General features: G+C 43.8%; 1 protein-coding gene across 1 annotated transcript in view; it reads left to right on the top strand.

Annotated features, from left to right (window-relative positions):
- The first annotated feature begins 214 nt into the window (after window positions 1-214).
- Prps (phosphoribosyl pyrophosphate synthetase) overlaps window positions 215-22,068 on the top strand; it is a 58,537-nt gene continuing 36,683 nt past the window's right edge. The window contains exons 1-4 of the mRNA XM_037429221.2: window positions 215-618; window positions 9,033-9,216; window positions 16,293-16,391; window positions 18,034-18,158. Of these exons, the coding sequence (XP_037285118.2) occupies window positions 230-618; window positions 9,033-9,216; window positions 16,293-16,391; window positions 18,034-18,158 (797 nt within the window). The 5' untranslated portion in view covers window positions 215-229. The remainder of the gene's footprint in view (window positions 619-9,032; window positions 9,217-16,292; window positions 16,392-18,033; window positions 18,159-22,068) is intronic.

Genomic DNA, 22,068 nt, shown 5'->3' with positions numbered 1-22,068 from the left:
GCCTCGGGACGAGTACTACGTCGCAAGGAAAGCGAGGGTATCTATAATAAGTGTCCGTGTCGCTTAGGTGAAATACCGGTTCTTCGCGAAAAAGAAGCGCCAGAGATTCGTTTTAAAAATTGCGCCAAATCGCGTGTGCTGCTCGCGAGCCCCCCAGACAAGCGTGTGCCCTTGGCAGGCGCCGCCGTATCGCTTGTTAAAATGCGGGCGGCCCGATTGCGGCGATAGGATGGATTACGGGCTCGTGCATCTCTACGGGCCAGGCCACGCGTCGCCGCAGAGGGCCCTTCTTCGACACCATCACACCGAGTGGTGTCACTTCTGCCCGCCCTCGCTAGATGGCAACGGCGCTGCCATGGCCCACGGCGGCAGCGGTCAGTCTACTCCTCCGTCGACGAGCGAAGAGGCGCCTTCGTTCACCAGGACAGGCAACGGTTGGGTAGCGCCAGTGTGTTGCGTTGCTTGCCACAGCGGACCGGTCACTTTCTGCCGCAAAATGCCCAACATCAAGGTATTTAGTGGTTCGTCGCACTGTGATCTCGCCCAAAAAGTGGTCGACAGGCTCGGCATAGAACTTGGAAAGGTAGTTCTCAAGAAATTCAGCAATCAAGAGACATGGTAAGTTCTTCGCGTATCTGTGCCGCATGTTGTAGTATGTGTCGTGTCGACAATTGGTGTGTTGGCTTGCATGCTGGATAGGCTGTAAAGTAAGCGGGTTTTGAATGCGGACGAAACGAAGTTCGTAGTGTGGGTTTATGAGGAAGGGTTACAACGTGGTATGAGCAGTGCTCGTAATAATGCGCATTACTTTAGTATCGCTGTCGAATGCTATACCGAGCCGTTAACGTTACAGAGCAACACGTGTCACGCTGGTTAAGTGCTGGAACATGCGTTATCAGCTGTTTCATGGGCGCGCTGTTCGTCGCAATCGGGAAAACCCCCCGGGCGCTGCTCAGCCGTCGAGCAGCACTGATAACCCCGCGCCCGCCGGCGCTTTATCGTTCGGCGCCCAACTTATCTCATGCAAGTATGTCTCGTCTCAAAGTCGCGACCTTTTGCACTGCACGGAATCTCATTTGAACTGCTTGGGGCACTCTCCCATCAGCCGTTCTCGCCTAATTAGATTGAGTGGCGTCGCAACGATCGCACCACGTGCTGCATTGCGCAATCGCTTGTTGTTGAACCACTTTTCCGTAAGCGATGCACCACGGGTGCTCCTGGCCTTGAAAGCCAATGAAAATTGGTGAAACTATGGTTGTGCGGGTCGTCCGGGCCCGGGATTTCGAGCTTGTTATGCCGTTTACAAATGTGTTTATATTGCTGCATTTCACTTAGGATTCGTTTAAGATAGATGTGGCTTTGTTTAACAGTTTGTCAGTCTTATACGGCACTATCTCGTTGACACGTTTTTGAAAAAAAAGAACGGGGGAAAATACATTGTAGAGGTGGAAACGTACAAAGACATCCACTTCTATCGAACACCGCACCGTGTGGCTAGATGGATGGATGGATGGATGCTGTGAGCGGCGACGTGTGCCACCAGGCTCGCAAGAAAAAAAAAAAAGTATACTTTCTTCTTTATGTTGGCCTAATGCATTCTATACTTTGATCAAATCGATCTTATAATAACAAAAAATATAAATTTATGTTCCATATCTGTGCCCCTTCAGGCAGAATGACCTCATTTTCCCACTATTTTTGTCCTTTATCACTACTTAACTGCCACCAATACTCTAACAGTCTCTTACTAGCTTTTATCGCGGACCTGTTCAGCTTTCCATGTTTGTCCCTCGTTTCCTTAGCTCCCCCACAGCATGTCCATTGTTCTTCTTTATTGAATCTCGCATTATGATTATGCATTCTAAGGCAACCCGACCTCGCTTCGAACAGCAAAGCATTTCCCCTATAGTTATCATAAAAACTCTCCCGCCTTATTTTGTTCTTGCCCTTTTCGTAGTTACCGAGAGCCGGCTTCTTTTTCATCACTGTCATCCAATGAATCCTCTCTCACTTATCTCTGACTTATCCTTGTTGCCATACGCCCACATTGCCTGCCATATATATATATCTACTGGCGAGCCTCCTAGTTCTTTTTCTCCACTTTGTGTCCACGCTCTTTATATGCAAATACCGGAACACCTTTCCTGCCCATCTACTCTTTTTCATTTTCCTAAGCCTCTCTTCTAATCTCATTTTGCTCTGAGCTTCCCTTACTTCAAAGCCTGTCCACACCATATCCCCCTTTACAGCCACATTTGTCGTCTTCCCGTGAGCACCAAACATGAGGCGTTACACAGTACATTGATTTAACATCAATTTCTGATTGCACCTCTGACTTCGTGCACACCACTGAGTTCCCAAATGTAAGCCTTGGAACGATTACATCATTCCACAAACCTCGAAGCACTTAGTACCTATTGTATACCCATAACGCTCTGTGCTTCATTATTTCAAGAATTCCTCTTTCCCTTTGCTGCCGATATTTTTTCCTGTACCTCCGTATATCTATCTCCTTCTTTACTTATACTTCGAGGTACTTGTACTCGCTTGTCCTTGGTATTTCTTGGCCCTGTATTGAGACCGCCTGGTCTTTGTGCTCATTGAATGCCATAAACCCACGTTTTGCTGCGCTAAATCCTACCCTAGAGCCTTGCCTTCCCTTCCACATATATGTGCCAGCCACTGTATATTGTCTTGACTGTTCACAAATAGGACAATATCGTCTGCATAAAATAAACGTGGAAGCTTCTGCTCAACCATCGCGCCAGCTTGTTCATGTAACAGATTAAACCCACTGCTGCTACCTGCCAGTGCTCTTTTCATCCACCATGTACAGCATGAATAACTGGGGGGACAAAGGACATCCCTGTCTCAGCCCCTTGTCAATTTTAATGCCGTCATTGCTACTTATTCCTTCCCATTTTATGAAAACTGTAGTTTCTCGGTATATTCCTCTGAAAAGCTATAATACAGTCATCTCCTATGCCCATTTCTTTCAGTATGACCCGCTACATTTCCCGATTTACATTGTCATATGCTCGAGTGATGTCCAGATAAGCTACGTATAAGGGCCTGTTTTCTATTTACGATATATCTATACACTAAGTAAGAACAAACAGGTTATCGTCTCATCACCTTTCGATTCGGAATCCATTCTGCAGTTTTTCCAAGATATCATTTTGCTCTGCCCACGTTTCTATTTTTAATTTTACTGCCTCTATTGCCAATCTATCTAGCACAGATGTAATGGTTATTTCTTTATTTATTGCATACCTGCATCGCCCCATTGGGCATTATAGCAAGGGACTTGCATACAAAAATGTACAAAGCAAACACACTCGCAAAGCGTGGTAAAATACATCGTTATCTGAAATGTTTACAACATCGGGCGACAGGGCATTCCATTCTCTAATGGCTCGTGGAAAATAAGAATACGTGAACACGTAACCCTTAAAAGGAAATTCGCAAACTTTCATTGCATGGTCGCGTCTCGATGAGATGTAAGTGGGTAACTTACTTTTCTCGTTCAATGCTGGGTTTATAATGGTATACAGCATGAAAAAATTTGTCTAAAGCTTTTACGCCGATCTTGCAAAACATGCCATAATAATGTACGATTGCTTTCCGTAATGCTTATTGTTCTGTGTTGAGCACAAACCGAACCACCTTATTTTGCACCCTTTCAAGCTGCTCCGTGAGATCAGCTGTGTGCGGATCCCGACAAACGCAACCATAATCAAGTATGCTGCGAACGTACGTGAAATACAGTTGCTCTTTTAATTTCTGTGGTAACAGACCAAAATTACAACGAAGAAAACCCAGAGCACTTATTGCTGTGTTCTTAATATGTCGAATGTGTCTATTCCACCTTAAATCAGACATTATAAAAATACCTAGATGTTTATATTCTTTAGCTTTCTTTAAGGTCATATTATTCAGCGCATATGTGCAAGACTGAAATATGCGTTTCCTTGAAAAGGTGTCGTGAACACACTTCTGAAGATTTAAGGGCATTTCCCATTTACCACACCATGATCCTATACTGTCTAAATCAGCTTGCAGTTAAGTAATATCACTCTCTTTATGTATGCCTCTTTGAATCACAGTCATCTGCAAACATTCTAAATGAAGATTTGACGTCATTTACAATATCGCTAATAAAAAGCAAAAACAAAAGGGGACCCAGAACTGATCTTTGTGGAACAACCAAAGTCACTTGAGCATACACAGAATAGAAACCATTGAGCACGACAGACTGCCGCCTTGTACGAAGATACTTCGCAACCCAGGCGACAAAACTATCATCTAACTTCTATGATTATAGTTTTGAGATGAAACGATCATGTGCAACTACATCAAATGCTTTTCTAAAACCGAGGAATTTGCAGTCTATTATTTGCGTCTTATCTATCGCTGAAGCCAGATCGTGAAAAAATTTAACTAGTTGGGTGGAGCATCAGAAAACTTGCGAAAACCATGCTGACAAGAACTTAGAAGGTTCTTTTTCACTAAAGGTGACATGATTGAAGTATAAATTGCGTACTCTACTAGTTTACATGTTATACTTGTCAAAAACACCAGCCTGTAGTTCTCAACGGCATTTCTCGATCCACCTTTGTGAATTGGTACAACACGTGCCAGCTTCCAGTAGTGCGGTAATGAAACCTCAGATGAACATTTTTGAAATAAATGAGAAAAGTAGAAACACAATATCCCCGAACAATCTTTAAGAATCGGTGCCAGAACATCAACCGGACCGCATGCTGTGGACGGCTTCATTTTCGGTAATAACTTACGCAAACCGTCTACACCAAATACAACCTCAGGCATTGGGTTAATGTCAGTCTGACAGGTCACGTTATAGATTCCAGAAGTTTTGGCCAGAACTCTGAAAAAAAAAATTGCTAAATAGTTTCACTTTAGCTTTATCACCGTCAACTATGGTTTCGGAGTTCTTTAAGGGAGGAATGGGAGTATTATCTTTACCGTTAGACCTAACAAATTTACAGAAATCTTTGGTGTCCCCGACAAGCTTTTCGCCAAGATTTACAAAGTATGCTTAGCCTTCTCAGCTAAGTGTTGAAAGCTGCCTGTAAATGTCTCAGCTCCCAAGCATCCTGAGATTGCGTTTTCTTATACTTCAAGTAAACTCACCTGATTTTTCGCAGTAATGGGCGTAGCTAATAATTAAACCAAGCTTTCTCTTTTGATCGTCTAGAGGAAATAACATGAATAGGGACAAAGGCATCACTCAACTCAAATAGCTTGTATTTAAATAGCTTCCACAACTGTTCACTTGTGGATTCATCAACTAACGCTTAAAAAGTGAAAAAATAGGACTCAAATGCTGAAATTATAACCCCAAAGCCAGCCCTTTGATACATGTAAATTTTTCTTAGTTCTCTTTTTGGCACTGACCCATGTTGAGCGGTGACGTCGGCAATGAAAACATGATGGTCAGTTAAACCAGGCAGTGTGTTGACGGTTCTTATAATACTAGGAACATTACATGAAAGCAAGTCAAGTATATTTCCGGTGCCGTCATCACGTGATGCATCATGAATGTATTGCTGAAACGCAAAATTGCTGTCAAGGCTGAAAAACGCTGAATGCATAGAGCCAGTGACAGACGCAGCAGGATCACCGCTCGACCAGTCTATATCAGGAAAATTAAAATCCCCCCCTATTATGATAGTGTTGATACAGAACAGCCGCCGCAGCCTTGCTGCATAAAAGTGAAAGACGACGATTGCTGGTTGTTGATGAACTGGTGCCATCTTGTTCGCCAAGCTGTGTGCATCGCATATAGTTTAATAAATAAATTACTCGTAACATTATTGGTGGAGGTGGACGACAGCTGTACTGCGATGGAGACACACAGCGGTCGCAACACTGGGGACTCATCGAATACTTCAACTGCCAGTACCTCATCACCACCGGCCTCTCCAGCCGAGTCGACAACTTACGTCACACCCGGCCGCCCCCGCGGGATCCTGGCACCTTTTCCGCTGACGGTACCATCGACGTTGACTCCTCGCTGCACCGGTACGAGTGCGTCCGTGCTACCCACCGCTGGAATTGCACGCTCATGCTCGTGAATGTTTTGTTCTACCTCGATGGCACGCCAGGGACATGGTTAGAAAGAAATGAAGCAGAAATCACGAGCTGGGATCTCTTCAAAACGAAGATCCGGCATCTTTTTTGGCGATTAATCTGGTCGTCAGCTCGCTGCCAAGAAGACTTGCCACTCGCATTCAGACGTCTAGTGAATCGTACGTCTCATACATTCTTGACGTCTTGGCGCTTTGTAGCAAGGTTGACCAGTGCATGTCGGAAGACGAGAAAGTTAATCACATCCTCAAAGGAATTGCTGACGATGCCTTCAACCTGCTGGTTTTTAATAATGTCACGAGCATTGACAGAATGCCACCGTTTAGAACAGGGTAAAGCCCGCCGCGTCACTCACGGCATCACGCGCCTGACGGACACAGCGGCTACATCCTCATGCTATGACTCCTTCCAACAAGTTCCCCGATATGACAACCTCACCCGCATCATTCGTTGCGAGGTCGAGGCAGCCCTACCAATAGTCACTTCATTCCCAACGCCTGATCCTTCACCGACCACAATCTCACTGATACAAGCCGTCGTTCGTCAAGAATTATCGAACGTCGGCCTACATCCTGTTCAAGCAGTCTGCTCTGCCGAGCCTTTTTATCATCGTCCCTTCGCTCCTTGCTTTGGTTCCAACTACTCTCGACACTGTATCTGTGCGCGCGTTGATCGATACCGGCGCGCATGTGTCCATCACAAGTGCTGCTCTTCGTCGCCGACTAAAGAAAGTTGTCACACCTGCTTTGAACCGAGCTGTTTGAGTCGCCAACGGGAGAACTGCCACCATTAGTGGCATGTGCTCTGTGTTGTTACTCATCGCATCAATACTGGTGATGAGAGTCTTATTCACAGACGTCCATTCACCGATGTCTATACCGTGTTTCCGCGTCCGAGCGTACAGTCATGCAACAGAAAGTCAAAAAGATGCTTGCAAAAGACATAATCGAGCCCTCGTTTAGTCCCTGGGCTTCTACTGTTGTCCTGATCAGAAAGAAGGATTGAACGTGGCACTTTTGTGTAGATTATCGGCATCTCAACAAAATTACGAAGAAAGATGTTTACTCGTTGCTTAGAATTGATGATGCCTTAGACTGCCTTTACAGTGCTACGTATTTTTTCACTATCGACCTTCGATCTGGCTATTGGCAGATCGCCGTCGACGAGATAGACCGTGAGAAGACAGGATTCATCACTCCTAATGGTCTTTATCATTTCAAAGTTATGCCCTTCGGTCTTTGTAATGCGCCGGCCACATTCAAAACAATGATGCACTCAATGCTCCATGGGTTCAAATGGTCAACCTGCTTATGTTATTTAAACGATGTTATCGTTTTCTCGCCCACATTCGACTCTCATCGCGATTGTTTATCGGCGATTCTTCGAGTTTTTCGTCGAGATGAACTCAATTGAACTCTTCGAAATGCCACTTCGCTCATCGTCAAATAACCATACTTGGCCACCTCGTCGATGCCGCAAGAGTCCGCACGGATCCCGAGAAAATTCGCGCCGTCACGGACTTTCCTGTTCCGAAGTCCAGAAAGGACGTTTGCAGTTTTGTGGAATTGTGCTCTTATTTCCGACGCTTTGTTAAGGACTTCGCAATCATTGCACGCCGACTCACAAACCTCCTGAAGGACGCCCCGTTTTCCTGGGACGTAGATCAAGCTTCATCTTTTTTCCAGCTTGCGACTTTCCTTACAACACTGCCGATTTTAGCTAATTTCGATCCAGCAGCTTCAGCCGAGGTTCGCACTGATGCTAGTGGGCACGGCATGGGAGCAATGCTATTGCAGCGTCATCGCGGACGTGACCGTGATATAGCATATGCAAGCCGACTGCTATCTACCGCCGAGCGCAACTATTCAATCGTGAAGCGTGAGTGCCTCGATTGTCTCGAAGCGAGTGTGCCGTGATTATCTAGTGGTCATGAAAACAAGAGATAAGCATTGCTTATCCCTTGTTTTCTCCGAATTATTTGTCTGTCAGCTGTGATGTTTGAAAATGACTGGAACATGGATGCGTGCACGCACATGCATTATCACACACGCATTTGTAAGTAGTAAGTCTGGTCAGCTCATTAGTACTGAATGTTTCATTGGCATTTTTATTTACTAGAAATAATTTTGATTGACAATGATGTTTGACCCTAGAAAGTTGCTCCAAAACACACCCTTTGGTTCTCTGAACCTGCTCCGATACTCCCATTGTACTGTGCCAAACCTGCTCCAAAACAGCATTATTCCTGCTCCCTGATCTGCTCGAAGACACTCAAGTCCACTTCTACCCCTGCCACTAAAAAAAAAAGACACTACTTATACATTCTTAGACACTGTTTTGCACAGCAAGCCAGTTAGGACCATTCATTTGCTCTTTAAATAGACTTTGTGTGTGACCTTCAGTAGCGCCTCACATTACATTACAGAAAGGAGCACCTAAGCTATGTGGGAAAAGTTCACTCAGTTGGGATGCCAGCAATGCATTGCATAGTTTTGCATAGTTTTCTTAGACAATGGTGCTTAAGTGTATGTGGAGATTTTTTATATGATAAAACATTGGAATACAGCATGAGGAAAAATGTATTTATAGTCCAGCGTGGCAGCACTGCGCGAACTGCATATGTGGATGCATAAACCAGCAAACAGTTATACTGGGCATGAGTTTGTAGGCTTGATTTCTGGCTGCTGGTTATGCTCTGATGCAATGCTCGTGCGCCAAGCTGTAAGGAGGAGGCAAGCACGTTATTTATTTAATAGTAGACTATAGTACCATATCATAGCACCAGTGTTACTTTGAAGCATTTAATGCTGCAATTCCATATCATAGCACCAGTGTTGCTTTGAAGCATTTAATGCTGCAATTCCAAAGCAATGCAATAAGGAAGCTCATTGTCTGTTTTTTTCTTTCTTTTGAATGTGCAGTGTGGAGGTAGGGGAGAGTGTTCGTGGTGAGGATGTGTACATCATCCAGAGTGGATGTGGGGAGGTGAATGACAACCTCATGGAGCTGCTGATTATGATCAATGCCTGCAAAATTGCTTCTGCTTCCCGAGTCACTGCTGTCATACCTTGTTTTCCATATGCAAGGCAGGACAAGAAGGACAAGGTAAGTGCCGGCTGCAACAAGGTGCAACTGGTCACGCAAACACCTTGCTTGCTCTCTTCTTTCTTTGGGATGTGGTTGTGGTTGTCTGGTATCTGCCTGATCTCGTTTCTTTGGTGTTTCTTCTGTACTTTTTAAAGCTCGTATACGACTCAGCCTCCAACGTTCGAAAATGCTATAGTGAAATAAGAGGATTTATGCAATATGCAACGCGAATACTATATGAGACAATAAGTCGATGTGTGACATGAAGGGGAAAGAAACTAAAAATACATTGAGGCCACTGATGATGTAGGGTTCTGCACAGCCTCAGTATATAAATCTGATGGAGCCGTGACGATCACATGCACACGAGCTTTATTTAGCTGCACCAATGTGAGCAGTTGCAGGGCGGCAACTGCCATGGAGGACTATGGTTTGCTTTTGGGTGCCTGTCAGGTGAAAGGTCAGACTTAACTTGCACTTGGGTCTACATAGAGCACAGGAGCAGGTTGGTTCATTAGGCACAAAAATGGCTGTGCTGTTCCTCCAGCTCATCTAGGAATGCAAATCCAGGGGGGGCGGAGGCATAGATACAATTTCATTTATATTTAACTCGGCCAAATTGAATTATCCTTTACGTTAAGTGATATTCAAACACGGCAGTGCTTTAACATCCGTGCATAGGAAAATTTATAGTTACATTGGACAAAATTGGCCAAAACACTTCATATATCTAACATTTCGTCACCGGAAGTTGCCTTTTCCACGTGAAAAGGGCTTCCCAGCATGCACATGGGCAAGAGAGGGGTCAACGCATTTGATTGAACACTTATGTTATAACGAATTTTTAACACAATAGAGTTAAAACGATAGTTTCACAGAAATTCCAATGTCGACATCTGTGTCGGCATGGGAATTGTTATTTGTGAGGGAAAAATCATCTTGTGCATAACCAAAAAAATCACAAAAGATACAAATAAAATTAAAATGGAAATTTCCGGGTCCAAGTGAGGATCGAACCCAGGCCATCTGTGTGGCAAGTAACGGTTCAATCAAGCAGCCACGAGCCACGTGTCTGCTTAGAAATACAGTGAAAATAATTTCCTCTGCTTGGAAATGCAGGGAAAGTAACTTTTATGCGTTATAAACACACATGTCCTGTATACAGGCTTCACAATAGAACCGGTAATGTTGAAGTGGTATTGCGGGGTGCAAGCGTACATTGCCATGGGCGTCAGAAGATGTAATTATCATAACGACTTCATGGTCACCCATTACAAAAGGCACATATGTTACTGCACGTATTCCCTTAAGACTCCATGGGTGTATAGCAAGTTCGAAAATATATCATGCACATAATTGCTCGTAGTTTAAAAGCATGTCACCTATTACACAAAATGCAGCCATATGCGTAAGCTTTGCCGACACAAGCCACTTCAACTTTATCTATTACATGGTAGTAATCCACAATTAAAATAAAAAGTATGCACTTAATGGTTGAAGTACGCATTAGGGACAGGATATTGCTATAGTGCTCAACTCTTAAAGGCGAAGCTTAAAGGTCCCCCAATTTTATTTATAATCACTCGAGCGGCTGGAGAGTCGGACAACACTGGCGTACTGTTGTGGTACCCATCCAGGCATTCTAATGGACCATAGTTGTTATCTGTCCTTCTCATGATGGTGTGACCTGCCCGTTTCATTCAACATGATAGCAATAAAGAGCACGTGTTGCAGAAATTTTGCTGTTGGCATCGGAAATGCTGGTTGCTAACAAAAAAAAATCTGTGAAAAATGTGTAAGCAGCGAGTGTTAAAACATGTACGCAATGAATTAGCAGTACCTCTGCAGTAACAGGCAATGCTAGACTATGCTTTTGTGACTCGTAGAAGTACATTTGTGATCACATTGTTAAAAAGCAGGTTGTGAACACTGCAACGATAAATGGCGTTCATCACGCCACACCTGATTTCAGGCAAGCACTGATGTAATAATCTATGGGACATATTTACAAAAGTGTAGACTTGCACTGTGTGAATTTTGTGATGAGTGGGTGATTTAAAAGCCCTAAAAGGCATTCGGGCATAATTGATCATCTTCATCAGCCCTGGTGCCAGCAAACTGTGCAACTGCAATTATATCAGAATTTCAGTTTTAAGCATTTGCTGCGTCTTCGTCCTCTCGCTTGTCTTTTGCCTAGTGTCTGGGCTCATTACCATTATGAGTGACATGTCCCAACTCACTTCTGTTTGGCCTGTTGAATGGTTGAAGCCATACTGAGTGCTACATGAGTGTACATCATTGCATCAGCAGATACTGGTGCTTGTTGGGTCACAGAGCCTATCAAATCAGTGTACGTGGCGACACCCTGTACAATACGTTGTCAATCAAATGCAAAGTTCGCTCGGAAGCAGCAGAGTGCACCTATTGCATATTTCTCTTACGTCATGTACTTTTGGTTATTTTTTTTTGTAAGTGCAAACCACTTTCAGAATAAAATGAACGCTTGATTCTGTGGTTACAAGAGCTGGCCTACTACTTTTTGACAGGGTAGTAATTCAAGCGAGGATGAAAAAGTTAACAAAATAAACTAAATGAGCACCGTATTTACTCGCGTAATGAACTTACCCCGCACCTTGGTCCTTGAAAAAAGAAAAAAAAACTTCTTCAATGTATCTGTTCACTTTATTTTCGTATGATAGCCAGTGTTATTGATGATCTAAACAATGCTAAATCAAGCCATTATATCACAAAATAACAATGCGATAAAAGTCAAAACATAGTTTTGCAACCATGCTAAACAGTTGCGAGCAGCGCGAGCGTGGACAAGGCCGTTCAAAATTTGAAAGTCGCGTTGTTTACGACACTGTGCCATCTGTCGAATGCAGAAGAAACGTTTTTGTTGAAAGCGCCAAGCAAGCACAGCGGCACAGAAACAAAGCATGTGGCCTTTGAAATGGTGGGCGCGTGGCCATCTCACAGGCTATGCAAAGCACAACCGCGCAGACGGGGCATCGTGCACCTGCAACGCCTACCATAACGTTTGTGTGCCGCCATCAGATGCTGAGTTTTTGATGTCAGGTTTGTAGTAGTAGTTTGTAGTAATTTAGTAGGGACACCTGCTGCGCATAGGGCGAGTTCGGATGGTACGCTAGGTACACAGCTAGGTTACAAACAGCATGCGCTGAAGCATGGAAACTGAGCGGCTCGACGACACTTCGGCGTTGATCTGCACGTGCGCTTTCATTATGGAAGGAAACAAAAAGAGCTTCGGGCTACAAAAAAGATTTCTCGCGCATTTCACGTGCCAAAACAAGCAAAGCCATTACGCGAAATTTTCGCTACTCCTGTAACTTTTTTTTCTCCCGTGTAATGAACCCTCCTCCCAAATTGGCGTCAACTTTTCTGAAAAAATGGTGGGTTCATTACACGAGTAAATGTGGTCATTAACACTTAGGTGTCAGGAAAAGTACCAATTTTAAGTAGACACAACTATTATAATATATAGTTAGTACTATTTTTCTAGGGCCCTCCCTCTTTTTTTTTTTTTTAAATCTTGGTTCAGGTTGTCTGGTACCCCCGCGATCCTGGAAAGTATGTGCAGTCTGTTTAACACCTGGGGGGACATCTTTAAGCTCATGGCATGCTGCAGTGCTGCAGTCGCTTGCCGGCAGCAGCTCGCACATGCGCAGACGCTTAAGGAGCATGGGTGTTGGACCACATCTTCTGCTACAATGGTGCGCACTAGCCACATTGTCAAGCAGCTGCTGGTTGCTGCGGAAATGTACTAAACGTTGTGTGATGCCAACCTCTCGGCCTTCATTGGCGATAATGGGGTTGTAGAAACAGTATTTGACAGCATACTTTGTTTGCTCTTTCGAAATGCCGCGGTGCATACACATATATTCCTTCTTTATGTGTGCATCACAGTTCACAGAAGATAACGACCCCAACATGCTTCTTCGATTACATTTCATTACATGAGGCAGCACTTGCTCACTAGTGGCGAAATGCATGCATGAAGCTTTTAACTTCGATCAATTCCTCATTATGTCCTCAGTGGCAGCAATGATAGTGCTCATTTTGGATGGCAGTAAGGTGCAAAGTGGCTCCATGAATGGTGAGCGATATTGGCCCAGTTTCCGGAGTAACGATGAAATTTGCCTGCTCGCCAGTGTGCTCCGCCGTAGCCGACGATGTTTCAACACTATGGCCCATCTGCACACACACACACAAGCTGCTGCCGGCGCATGACTGCAGCGCTGTGAGATTTCCCCCAAGTGTGAAACAGACTGTACATTGCTCACAGATAAAAACTCGACAATGTGGGTGAAGCAGTGCGCATACTTCTGTTTTCACCAGCTTCAATTCATTGCATACTGGTGTGATATCAACTTGAATGCTTACATCAGAGTGGACATTGTCTTTAGTGCGCACATTATAGTAGCAGCATGACGTGGTTATATTGTGCACATACCACCTGTTATGCTAAATGTTATGATGGCACATTTGAGTCTGTAAGCACTGGACACAATTCATGATTAACCTGATCGTTAAGTAACAAAGGGACTCTAAAATATGTGATAGAAATTCCTTACGTATGTCTATGTTGTCTCATGCGCTACAAGAAATTTGTTTTGGGTACTTAGGTGTAAGCAGGGCTATGCTATCGTACGAGTGCACAGCTTTTCATTAGTTTTGTGTACGCTGGCGTACTGGAGCCTTTGTTAGGTTGTAAGGTGCCTCTTTAAAGTTATATTGGTGCATTGTAGCCATATCTTTTTGCTTTTGTTAGCTGTTACTTCTCGTTGACAGGAGTACAGTGTATCAGAAAACAAATGGGTGTTAAGGACATCATAGTTGAAATCGAGAAGAAATCGTCATGGGCAGGACATGTTGCGCGAAGCAAGATAACCGCTGGTCATTAAAGAATCACAGACTGTATTCCAAGAGAAGACAAGTGGGCGAGGTGGAGACAAAGATAAGTGGGAAGGTGAGATTAGGAAGTTTAAGGGTGGCATCAGCAAGCACAGGACCGAGTTGACTGGCTTCACATGGCCTTTGTCCTGCAGTAGGCGTGAGTGTCGGCTTGTGCTTGTGTGGCTTCAGCCTGACTGGGCCATGTGAGCATTTGGTGTGGACTGGCTCTGTCCTGCACTAGCGGGACTAAAGGATGGGAACCGAATCACAAGTGTTTCCAAGTGCTATGAGTTACCCAAGTGTCATGCAGTTCCTTTTATCTAGCTCAAGTGGTGCAGTTTTTGCAGGATGTGCAAGAGAGTGATTGCGTGTTACTTAGCGTACGAGTGGTCTTGGAAGTGACACTATGCACTGAGTCATTTTTGGTGGGTTTTGACATGAGATTGTAAATTCCCTACTGCATGGAGATCAGTAATAATTGACTCGTGTTCATGTGAACCCTTGAAAGTATTTCAGCTCACTTTTGAGGAGGACACTGTTTTCTTGTGGTCACCTTTCTGCTCCGTAATTTCTAGAAGAGCGCGTATATCCATGTGCTGTGCGGCAGATGACACGGATGAAGTATTTCAACTGCTCGGCAAAAGTACGTTTAAATGCCGTGCTAAAACAGCCAAGATGAACACTTTGCAGGTCAGTAACGGTTGTGTAGTGTTCCTGCGCGTGACAACGAACGAAAAATTTGTGCCCCACAAGATGCAATGAAGACTTCATGTGCACACATGTATTCTCGTTTTCGACATGTGCACAATGAAACTTGTATGTGCGCATTAAACACCTTTTCTGTCTCGCTTGCTATACTCGCCCCCGAGTAGTGTGCTCTCAGCGTTAGAGCAACCGCATTCAAGTGTCACCGTGTCGCTTGCACAGTGCTAACACCGGTGAGCTTTTACATGGAACATGGGCACGGGCATTGCTTCCGTTGCGTGAGAGACTGAATGCAACTATAGAAAGAGGTGCACGGCCGATTGTGTTGTGTTTACAGTGTGTAAGTAAATGTCGCGAAAGCATTGACACCACACTGCCGTAGTCAGTACATCTAGCTCACATTCTTTTATGCTTGCTTCCTTGTCTGAGAGCTATTGCTCGCTGTAATACTCAGACGAAATTATATCAGCACTGGAATCGCGCTTGCCCCGTTGAGCCCTGTTTCGTTGGTTTTGGATTGCCACATTGTGTGCTGCGCAGCACGCATGGTTTTCGAGCCGGAGAGGGAGATGTTCCTTTCTTCTACTGCACTAAAACAAGAGAGGAGAGTCTGTCCAGTGAATATGGCCGACTTTCGGCTTCACCACAGCTTTACAGAGAGCGACGTCAGGGTCTCTCCTCAACTTTTCCTTCCTCGATGGCTACCGCTGTCTACTAGGCATTAGCGCTGCCATTTCACTCGCCAACGATGGCAGTGAGACTGCCCTGCTTTTGCCACTGGCTTGCTTTCTGAGCCGTAGGCAATAGGAAGAAAAGCCCAGTCATGTTCATACTTTCCTTGATGCCTTTTCTAATGCCATTGCTCTTAGCTCTGTTCCTGTTTCACCAGTGTGGTCACTGGTCAGAGCGGCTGTTCATCTGCGTCATCAGCAAAACCAGCCAGCCACGACTAGTGGATAAGAATAGCATAAGTCACCACTCCACGCCTCCGTCTTGGCGTTGTCTAATGCCTTTTGGCGGCACTCAGCTGGTGGTGTTGAGGTGTTAATGCAAGTGTTATGTTCGTTCATGAAAGTCGTCGTGGCCGTTGTTTCAGCGTGCTTTTCAGCATGTTATTGCTAATCACGTTTGAGAATTGCAGCTATTTTGGGAATAAAAGTTCTTTTGTTTCGCTAGCTCAGGTCAACTATAACTTTTTTCGATTTCACTACGATATTTTTTCTTCGATGAAATTTTTTCGGTGCCGAGTCAGTTTCGTTGTAGCGAGGTTTGACTGTAGTAGCAGTTTCGCAAGGCTGTAACCTAATCCCATATCGCATCTAAGGGACGGAACTAGTGAAATTAGTCGTGTTGTTTCCATGTTGATACTGTCACACAGAGAGGAAGTTATTCAGTACTTGGATTTATGTACTAGTGAAATTGTAGGACAGGATAGTTGTATTACATACCACTTTTAATTTTACGCATTGCAGAGCAGAGCACCAATTTCGGCCAAGCTCGTTGCCAACATGCTGTCTGTTGCCGGTGCTGATCACATCATCACAATGGACCTTCATGCGTCGCAAATACAGGTGTGCCTCCCTGTATGTTTAAGTACAAGTCAACTTTTAAATTATACTTTATTGCTAAGCACATGAAAGTGCTGTGGTAAAATACATACAAAGAAAAAAAGCAGGTTAATTAAAATACAAAGTAAGTTTGTTGTTAGTGTCTTTTTGAGAATTATAAGGGAAAATGCGCTTGTAGCATCTGAGGGGTGCCCGATTCTTTCTTGGTAACAGGTGCCGCAACCAAATTAGAAATTGCCAACACGTCGACAATGTTTAAAATAGTAGCTGTAAACAATAAAGAAGGCAGACAGGGAACAAAGCTTGAAGAAAGAGGAGCCAACATCACATTGATTAATGAGTGACCGAGAAAAAAAAAAGGGTTCTCTTGAAGCACTATGTGAGGCTTCTATATATATTTTGAAGCAGAAATGAGCCCTTTCAAAGCATAATACAAAAGCACTTAAAGAATAAGGGCAACTTCAGTAGGTAAATCTGTGTCCTCTACTTCTTTTTTTTTATTGAGATTCATGCTTAACTTTTACGAAATAGTATCCATTGCGTTGGTCAGGGAGTCTTAGTTGTAATGGTCAGGGTAAACCTGGAAAAATCGGGGGAATTTTATTTATACAATTTGATGGACACCCGGGCACGAGTTGTGGACATTGCAGTAATATGAAATAAAGATGGATCTTCACAGCCCTGGCTCTGTGGTTTAAAGTAGCATGTACTGAATAATTAAATGAAGAAGTGTCGTGGTCAAAAGACTGACCACTTGTGAATGTCCATTTGAAGAAAAACTGCAAGATGGTCAGGTGAGTAAGCCAATGTGGCAGGCTGCATAGAGCATTTTCGAAGGGGCCATTTTCTAAGCGGTCTGTCACAGAACGGAGGTGGGGATGGAACAAGTGGACGTCAGGGAGCCATACGGGATTGGTCAAGGCTCCTCTGATGGTCAGGAGTCGGGACACGAGAATAGCCACAAAACTCGTACAGAACGGGCACAAAACAGGCGGATGCTCTGTTTTGTTGAAAGAATGGATACAAAACTTGTCTCCAGACGACTTGAATTGGATGGAAACCTAAGTGCCTAAGCCCGGAGTATCGAATTAGCCTTCTCTGTGTCAGACTTACCCAATCCCGCGCTACCCATACCGAAAGATAGCGAAAATCGCTACCAGCCTCCCATCACGGCGAGACTCGTCACCTATCACTTATTCAAAACATTAACTCAAACAAATTGTTAAAGTCATTGGGCTCTTCAATGTTTTTAAATGCCTTGAAAAACATTGCCTGCTAAATACATGTTCAGCTACAGTAACTCTATTTTTCTTCTTTTGCGAAAAGCATTATGGAATTTCCTTAGCTTTTCTATTGGCTGTTTGCTCTGTGTCGTCCTCTTATGATGTTTCACTCTTTCCCACCTCCGTTTACAATGCACTCCCCCCCCCCCCCCTTCGCTGCTCAAAGTGCAGATGAGCTAGGATTGTCCCAACCGTGCCTACTAAGAGCGCCCAACAATAGTAATGACTTATGTATTGTAATGACTTATGTATTGTAATAACAATAGTAATGACTTATGTATTGTAATGACTTATGTATTGTAATAACAATAGTAATGACTTATGCAAGTGGACAAGTGTTTAAACGTACTCTGCCTTTGTAGGGATTTTTTGACATTCCGGTGGACAACTTGTATGCTGAGCCTGCTGTTCTCAAGTGGGTTCGTGAGAACATACCAGAGTGGCGCAACAGCATCATTGTCTCCCCCGACGCTGGAGGAGCCAAGAGGTCCTTCTTTTTCACTTTCATTTGAGTGCCCCACAAGATCATTCCTTATTTTGAGGCAGCCAGTGCTCTGTAAATGGCTGAAGCCTTCAATTTGCTACAGCAGTAGTGCAAGTTCTAGTGTTCCTGGAATGCAGTTATGAATTAGCAGTTGCAAGCCCTAATAGCATGATCATTTAGATCAACATGAATTTCTCATAATATTGAGTTACTGCTGAGACTGGAAACGCTGCTCTCATGCTGGTGTTGTTAACTAGAGCATTGAAATGACCAATCTGGCCTTCATTGTGAAATGGTAAAGAGGGTGTTCCATGTATTGCAAATAACTGCTTACTTACAGCATATTCTGACCACTTGCTGGTGCAAGATATATTTATTAATTGGGGCTCTCAAATGCAGAATGCCTCATTAAACTTTCTTTAAAGCCCTTTACAATGCAATTTTGACCTGAGCTATTCTGTGCACATGCCACAGCACAATTATGAAACTTTAAGTGTATCTTCTGTGGTACATAACTAATACTGAACCTCATGCATATCACTGTTAGATCGTCCAGCAGCCCCCGGCTGCGCATGGGTGCACTCATGCATTCTGTTGTTAGCGATTGGCTGCGGAGTTTTCTCGCACAGGCTTGTGCTGTGTGTCCTCCCTTGGAGCAAGCAGAATTACTTGTTCCTTCAGGTTTCCAAAAAACTGCATAGACTTGGCGCCCAAACTTGCAAAAAGAGGCACTGTACATTGATGATTACAGAGCTTGTAACTGTTCTGAAAATTCAATTCGACATCCATTGGTTTGAAAAATTGCATGATTGAGACGTGTTCTCTGGTCCCAGCAAGTCTGTGTATGTTCAATGGCATCACACCCTCATTTTGCTGCCTGTTGTGGTAATATTTTGTCACAATGTGGTTAATTTGGATGACCCTTTCAGTATGCTGAGCTTGAAGCGCTGCAAATATACTTTGCAATGGAACGAAAATGGCGTTTGTGGACAGCAAAAACAAGGTGGCACAGTCTACACAGTCATCAGCGTGAACCATACGACAAGGCCACTAACAATGTTTTAGGTTAATTTTGGGTCAGTTAGGACAGAAAGTTCTTCAGCTGCGATTACCTCGTGAATAATAGTCGCCAATGGCGAAATTGCAGCATTTCATGCCTTAAAACAATCACAAAGTTACTTGTCTATCTGGAGAACACCACTTTCAACAAAAAAAATCAGCATATCCACAGAATGAATGATGATTGGCTGGGAGAAGCATTCGTCACTCCATCCGTGCTTTCGTATGTCCGTCTATCCGTGTGACCGTCGGTGCGTCCGTCCGTACGTCCGTTCTTCTTTCTGTGCGTCTGTTTGTGCGGCCATCCTTCTGTCTGTGCGTGCGTATGTCCGTCTGTCTAGTGAACACTCCAAGTACAGCCATCTCATATCTTTCCATTATGTATTCATCATATATACAAGTGCCCTCATCCAGCGGACACTCTATGAACTGCTCTTTTGGGTATGTGCCACCGGTGGCTACATACACAATCAAAGGATGGACAGACCCACATCCTAAGGAGCTTCGCCCCTAAAAGCAAATTTTTTTCTCACAATTGGGAAAATTTGGAATACGACCCCAAGCAAAACTTTGATGATGATTCCTGGCTATTTCCTCCATATTTCCTTGACAGTGGCTGTGAAAACTAGGGGTGTGTGAGTATTCGAAATTTTAAATATTTTTCTAATAGTGTGATATTGGATTCGATTCGGACTGGAATTTTTACTACGCGCACTTCCGAAAGACAAATACAGCCAATGTCCTATAGAAAGTGACCCCTTCAGATTTTCAACATACTTGAGTGGCGAGAGGAGGACAGGTTGTGAAAATGAAAAGACTCATCTGTAGCCCCAATTAAGAACTCAGCGCCAAAGCGGCGAGATCTGGCACCCGTTCAGGAGAGGAAGCTGGGCCTGTTGGTTGAGGAATTAGAGAAAGTGCCAGAGGGGAGGAGGGTGTCTCTACTTTCTAAAACAAGGAGCTTTGGTTTTTAAGAGTGAAACTCTCTAGGCCCACACCCTACCGTTGAAGCTCCCGGCTGCATCACTGGTCCCCACCCCATTGCTTCTAGAACCAGGTCGTAGCTCCCATAGATATTTTCTCTCCGAATTAGACGCAGCCAAAAACTAGCAGTGCTGTAGTTGGCTCACTGGTCTCGCAACGCATGCACGGAGAACATGCCGCAGGCAACTACTCATTTCTGCTCGCTGCGTCATGTGTGCCGCCTCTGCGATTAGCTTCGACAACGATGTCATTGAGAGCAATGGTGCGCTGACGTATCTGATCCCACGGGGCACAGAAAGTGGAGCAAAATGGAACAGTAGTGTGTGGCAATACTTTTTTGCAGACTAATTGGTTCATACTTGAAAAATTGAATTGCTGCACAAACTTGAAGAAAAACAAGGGAGACAGGAAAGAGCGCAGACTACCAACTGTTTATTGTCGTTTCTAGAAGCCAATATATACGCATGCTTCGCTGCGCTTCCACGATGCGCACAAAACCAAAGATGCCGCAAACAAAGCCGACCCAAAACAAATCAAATCAAAATTGACTGCCACCACAATGACAAAAGTGATGAAATGGCAAAATACAAAAGAGATACCCACCACAATCTAAACTGCGCATTCCCAAGGTGTGCGCTCAGCTTTTTTAAAATTTATCTTTTATTATTTATTGCACCAGGCATCAACAAAGGCGTGAAAAAATGAAAACGTACTCTAGAGTCTTTTGTTTAAAAACCACTAAAAATAGCGCTTAGCACAGAATAAAACAATAAAATAACCATTTTATATTCACTCCAAACAGCCCCTATTGAGCAACCTGAAGAAGCAGTACGCCGAGATAGTCAAGAACTATAATAACATAAAACTTTACAAAACATTACGTAGCATCACATGGTAAATAAAACAAGAGCACTAATGAACAAAACAAAAGAAGAGAAATGGAAGAGAACACAATACAAGGCGTTAGCCACAACATTACACATGACCATGTAGGAAGACCATTTCCCTGTCCGAAAGTGAAATTGAAGGCATGCTTATGCACTTTTTGACAAACATGTGGTGTGCAGTGCATGTGGCCCGTTTAGGTTGCTAATGAAGGAACTATACAGTTTGTGAAACTATGCGACGCAGCAGCTTGGTCTGCAGATACCAAGGAAGGATAAGCTTAGCGGGTGTAACCTGTATACGTTTAAGTTTCAATTTCTTAGAAGAGTAAGGGCTCATGTCTCTATGTTTGATGTATGTTACTTATTCATTGATAGCCAAAATGACGGAAAAATGGAGAAGAAATTTGATAGGATAAAAATTTCTGAAGTCTGACATTTATGTGGTAAAAGGTGTCATACACCCGTGCCTATACCTCCACCCCCCCACCCCTGTTTCAAAGTGTACAGCAGCAAATCAACACCTCGGCGATCTTGGTCTATTACGGTGGAGTGTTGGTTGTCATTACTACTTTTGTTAACTTCGGGGGATGTACAAGAAAATCCGGGTCCCAAGACTGCTGAATTGTTGCAACAAATTTTAGACAACCAGAAAGAATCTGATGAGAAGATAAACGCGATTAGAAAAGTTGCCGAACTTAATGAAAAGTCAGAGAGAATGAACAGCCATCTTAATGCCATGCAGGATATGCAAAAGAAAATCGAAAGGTTAGAAAATATAATCCAGCAACAAGCAGAACGACTAGTGGATTATGAAAGCAGAAGCCGAAGAAATAATCTACTCGTTTCTGGGGTTCCCGAGGCCAGAAATAAGGCCGAGGCAGATTTGTGCGAGCCCGTTGTTGATAACAATTTCAGAAGCAAGCTAGGGGTAGACGTTGAATCGGTAAAAAGAATTCATCGATTAGGTAAACAAAGACAAGGCA

The sequence above is a fragment of the Rhipicephalus microplus genome, chromosome 2 (assembly GCF_043290135.1).
Source record: "Rhipicephalus microplus isolate Deutch F79 chromosome 2, USDA_Rmic, whole genome shotgun sequence".
In the NCBI taxonomy this organism is placed as follows: domain Eukaryota; kingdom Metazoa; phylum Arthropoda; class Arachnida; order Ixodida; family Ixodidae; genus Rhipicephalus; species Rhipicephalus microplus.
Note: the sequence above shows the minus strand (reverse complement) of the source record. Positions and strands in the feature narration are given on the sequence as shown.